The sequence below is a fragment of the Mizuhopecten yessoensis genome, unplaced genomic scaffold, assembly GCF_002113885.1.
Source record: "Mizuhopecten yessoensis strain PY_sf001 unplaced genomic scaffold, ASM211388v2 scaffold10739, whole genome shotgun sequence".
NCBI classification, from domain to species: Eukaryota; Metazoa; Mollusca; class Bivalvia; order Pectinida; family Pectinidae; genus Mizuhopecten; species Mizuhopecten yessoensis.
The window spans coordinates 13,231-18,834 of NW_018408697.1; the positions used below are offsets into that span (position 1 = coordinate 13,231).

At 39.7% G+C, this 5,604-nt stretch overlaps 1 protein-coding gene across 2 annotated transcripts in view; it reads right to left on the reverse strand.

Annotated features, from left to right (window-relative positions):
- Positions 1–5,604, reverse strand: part of LOC110462048 (lysophospholipid acyltransferase 1-like) — a 52,100-nt gene that overhangs the window by 13,140 nt on the left and 33,356 nt on the right. For both annotated transcript variants that reach the window (XM_021515823.1, XM_021515824.1), the window contains 2 exons: positions 2,940–2,981; positions 903–993 (listed from right to left, as the gene is read on the reverse strand). In XM_021515823.1, the coding sequence (XP_021371498.1) occupies positions 903–993; positions 2,940–2,981 (133 nt within the window). The remainder of the gene's footprint in view (positions 1–902; positions 994–2,939; positions 2,982–5,604) is intronic.

Consider the following 5,604-nt stretch of genomic DNA (forward strand, 5'->3'; position numbering starts at 1 on the left):
TATATTACCTGTCAGCTGTGTATATTACCTGTCAGCTGTGTATATAACCTGTCGGCTGTATATATTACCTGTCAGCTGTATATATAACCTGTCGGCTGTGTATATTACCTGTCGGCTGTATATATTACCTGTCTGTTGTGTACATAACTTGTCGGCTGTATATATTACCTGTCAGTTGTGTATATAACCTGTCGGCTGTATATATTACCTGTCAGCTGTGTATATTATCTGTTGGCTGTATATATTACCTGTCAGCTGTGTATATTACCTGTCTGTTGTATATATTACCTGTCAGCTGTGTATATTACCTGTCAGCTGTGTATATAACCTGTCAGCTGTATATATTACCTGTCAGCTGTGTATATTACCTGTCAGACATGGATATTACCTGTCAGCTGTGTATATTACCTGTCTGTTGTGTACATAACTTGTCGGCTGTATATATTATGTGTCAGCTGTTTATTTTACCAGTCAGCTGTGTCTAATATTAACTTTCGTCAGTGTATATTACCTGTCGACTGTGTATATTACCTGTCCACTGTGTATATTACCTGTCAGCTGTGTATATAACCTGTCGGCTGTATATATTACCTGTCCACTGTGTATATTACCTGTCGGCTGTTTATTTTACCAGTCAGCTGTGTATATTATTACCTGTCGTCTGTGTATATTACCTGTCGACTGTGTTATTACCTGTCTGTTGTGTCGGCTGTATATATTACCTGTTGGCTGTATATATTACCTGTCGGCTGTATATATTACGTGTCAGCTGTATATATTACCTGTCAGCTGTGTATATTACCTGTCTGTTGTGTACATAACTTGTCGGCTGTATACATTACCTGTCGACTGTGTTTATTACCTGTCTGTTGTGTACATAACTTGTCGGCTGTATATATTACCTGTCATTCTTGACACAGGGAAGAAGATCGGGCTCAGCAACATCAGGACTCCACAAACTGCCACAATAAAGCCAGTCTCTTTCATCGCGGTCTAAAGTTTAGGAATATGAAGAAAAGTTTTGAAACAAAATATAAGTAAGATTGATATTTAGTTAGAACTTCCAATATTAATTCAAGAAAGAAAAAGGAAAATAAAACCCAAAATAAACACATTATCTCTCCCTGCATTCTAACACTACAGGTTTTGTATACTAGGAAATTTTTACCCAGACAAACTTCTGCCCTTCACCCTTGAAACCAATTTTCACCCAGCGTTAATTTTGTCCTTCACAGAGTTACTATGTTTATTATTTTGTTTACCTATATTTGCTGTAATGATAAATTTGCTCTCATTACCGAGGGGAGAAAAAGGTGAAAAATTACACAGCAGGACTGGGCGTACAGTAGTACACACTTACCCTTACTTTAGGACTGGGCGTACAGTAGTACACACTTACCTCAGGACTGGGCGTACAGTAGTACACATTTACCTCAGGACTGGGTGTACAGTAGTACACACTTACCTCAGGACTGGGTGTACAGTAGTACACACTTACTCTTACTTTAGGACTGGGCGTACAGTAGTACACACTTACCTCAGGACTGGGAGTACAGTAGTACACACTTACCTCAGGACTGGGCGTACAGTAGTACACACTTACCTTTGGACTGGGCGTACAGTAGTACACACTTACCTCAGGACTGGGCGTACAGTAGTACACACTTACCTTAGGACTGGGTGTACAGTAGTACACACTTACCTCAGGACTGGGTGTACAGTAGTACACACTTACCCCAGGACTGGGCGTACAGTAGTACACACTTACCTCAGTACTGGGCGTACAGTAGTACACACTTACCTCAGGCCTGGGCGTACAGTAGTACACACTTACCTTTGGACTGGGCGTACAGTAGTACACACTTACCCCAGGACTTGGCGTACAGTAGTACACACTTACCTCAGGACTGGGCGCACAGTAGTACACACTTACCTCAGGACTGGGCGTACAATAGTACACATTTACCTCAGGACTGGGTGTACAGTAGTACACACTTACTCTTACTTTAGGACTGGGCGTACAGTAGTACACTCTTACCTCAGGACTGGGCGTACAGTAGTACACATTTACCTCAGGACTGGGTGTACAGTAGTACACACTTACCCCAGGACTGGGCGTACCGTAGTACACACTTACCTCAGGACTGGGCGTACAATAGTACACATTTACCTCAGGACTGGGTGTACAGTAGTACACACTTACCTCAGGACTGGGTGTACAGTAGTACACACTTACCCCAGGACTGGGCGTACAGTAGTACACACTTACCTTAGGACTGGGTGTACAGTAGTACACACTTACCTCAGGACTGGGTGTACAGTAGTACACACTTACCCCAGGACTGGGCGTACAGTAGTACACACTTACCTTTGGACTGGGCGTACAGTAGTACACACTTACCTCAGTACTGGGCGTACAGTAGTACACACTTACCTCAGGCCTGGGCGTACAGTAGTACACACTTACCTTTGGACTGGGAGTACAGTAGTACACACTTACCTCAGGACTGGGCGCACAGTAGTACACACTTACCTCAGGACTGGGCGTCCAGTAGTATACCCTTACTCTTACTTTAGGACTGGGCGTACAGTAGTACACTCTTACCTCAGGACTGGGCGTACAGTAGTACACATTTACCTCAGGACTGGGTGTACAGTAGTACACACTTACTCTTACTTTAGAACTGGGCGTACAGTAGTACACACTTACCTCAGGCCTGGGCGTACAGTAGTACACACTTACCTTTGGACTGGGCGTACAGTAGTACACACTTACCCCAGGACTGGGCGAACAGTAGTACACACTTCCTCAGGACTGGGCGTACAGTAGTACACACTTACCTCAGTACTGGGCGTACAGTAGTACACACTTACCCCAGGACTGGGCGTACAGTAGTACACACTTCCTAAGGACTGGGCGTACAGTAGTACACACTTACCTCAGGACTGGGCGTCGGCTTGTCAATCTGATGATTATTGAGCTAGAACAAATAACAGAAATCAAATAAATGTGTATTCCACATTCACATTTTCCTCATATAGGGTACGATATGTATAGCGTTTTGATTTTGTGAGTCAAACTTCATGTCCTAAAAACAAATTATGTGAATCTTGTAGATCTTGGTCAGGGCTAACTTTTCTCCATGACATGTTATCAGAGAATATGTCAAGTTAAAAGCCTCGCTTTGGGGTCAAATATAGGTCAACAATGAAAATCTCAAAAATAGTAATTTTGTTATCATTACTGAAAGAGCCGATCTTAGGATGATATGTTAAAAGTTTCAAGGTCATAGCACCAAAAATGATGAAGATATGACACTTTGAAAAAATTTCATTTTCCCGCCAAAATTCAATTTTTCAAAAAAATACACTTAAATCTCTTCTCCTCCGTATTCTTAAGGCCTAGAGAGTTGATATTCGGCACATATTTATCGGATATCGTTGACCTTGACCTTCATTCAAGGTCACAGGGGTCAAATGACCAAAAAACTTATATTTTCAAATTCTTTAAAAAAAAAAATTATCCTACATTTTTGAGAGTGCATTCTTTTGAGGATATTTTTAAAGTTTTAAGGTCAAAGCATCATAGTGCACATAAATAGATAAAAGGACAGATGATTTCTTAAAGAATGGTCAAAATATTTTCATCAAACTGTACAAAGGGAAATAACTCAAACAGACAAATCAACCTCTTTGACCACTTTGTCTACAATATTATGCGACATTGTCAGTCCTTGACTTAGGTGTTGCTAGGTCCAAATAACAGAGCTGTCAATAACCATTGCCTGTGTAACCATCATCGTACCTACTGTTGTTTGGTGTACCGTGTACAAATAACAGAGCTGACAATCACCATTGCCCCAGGACTATCACTGTGTGTACTGGGGTTTGGTGTCGCTGGGTCCAAATAACAGAGCTGTCAATCACCATTGCCCCAGGACTATCACTGTGTGTACTGAGGTTTGGTGTCGCTGGGTCCAAATAACAGAGCTGACATTCACCATTGCCCCAGGACTATCCCTGTGAGAGCTGACATTCACCATTGCCCCAGGACTATCACTGTGTGTTTGGTGTCGCTGGATCCAAATAACAGAGCTGACATTCACAACTACCTCAAGTAAATAACGTCACTACAAAGGGGAGGGGGGCGGAAAAAAGAAACACTAAACAGCTTTCTATCAATGCTAACTGTTCAGAAATAACTTGACCCTATAGTAAGGTTGGTCAGAGAAGGGAAGCGAAGGGAAGCGAAGGAAAGCGATCGCCAGTCTGAGAACATATCTTTGATCATTTTCCTGTTGGAAATCACGTGTTTTGATGTTGATCAAATCTAGTTCTTATTATTATTATTCTTCCGTACTTTGTGAGGTCTGGATTTTTTGATTGGTAAAAGCAAGGTTAATAAACTTTTAGGTATGTTGTAGGCCAAGGGTTGAAGATGATCAAGCAACATTTTCAAGTAGGTCAAAACTCCAATATGGCCACCATGACGTCATACCTCAAAATCTTAAAATGGCCATAACTCAAAAACGGTTTAATTTACAGAATAGATACAATTGTATTATATGTAGATAGTCTTCAGGGCTAACTTTTATGTCCAGGTGTTTTTTCAAAAAAAGGTCAAATAAAAAAGCTCGCTGTTGGGGTCAAAGGTGACAATTTTTTATTTTTTTTTATTTTTCATTTTGTTTTACAAATTATTTTACAGATCGATGTAGAATGTCATTTCAATAAATTTGATATCATAAGTTTTTCTGTAACATATACCGTTGACCTTTCACGCCATTTTGAAATATTTCCTTTGATCTTTTTAAGATATCGCAATATGTTAAAACTTGTTTTACTCCCATATCGATGACAAATATTTTGTTTAGTTTAAATGGAAAAGGTTTCCCCAGATTTCTTCTAACATTTAGTAACATTTTCAACTACATCGAAAAAACAAATGGCATACAAAAAGAATAGCAAATTAATAATTCTTCTCAGGAAAAAAAATTCTGTCAAACATCAACTTTTTGTTTTCGGCAAGGGTCAAAGTTTGAATGTGTAATTTTGTGAAACAAAACTTCAAAAAACTTCTTCTCAATAACCAAGTGACCCAAGGTCACAATATTTATTGAATATTCTTGCTCAAGCAATGGACTATCAAGTTTGATCATATGAATGACCTTGACCCATGTTCAAGGTCACTGGGGTCAATTATGTTCAAAAGACTCCTTCTCCATAACGGAAATGCACAGGGAATTCATATTTGGTCTGTAGCATGCTAAAATGATGGGCTACAAGGTTTATTGACATAAATAACCATTAAAAATCAACTTCCCGTATTTGATAGAGGTCAAATTCGAACATGTACTTTTACCAGATAGCAATGGACTATCAAGTTTGATCATATAAGTAACTCGTAAATAGCTATCAGGCCAAATCAGTCCTTACAGTGAAAAGCCCGTCAAATTGTTAGCCAACAATTTCTAGTTAATAATTGTAAATACTGATCTATTACAAGTCCTCACTATTTCTTTATAACAAAAAGGACTTGTATCCACTCTAAAAGGATGGTACCCAGGACTTGTAATTATATAACCACTCTAAAAGGATGGTAAC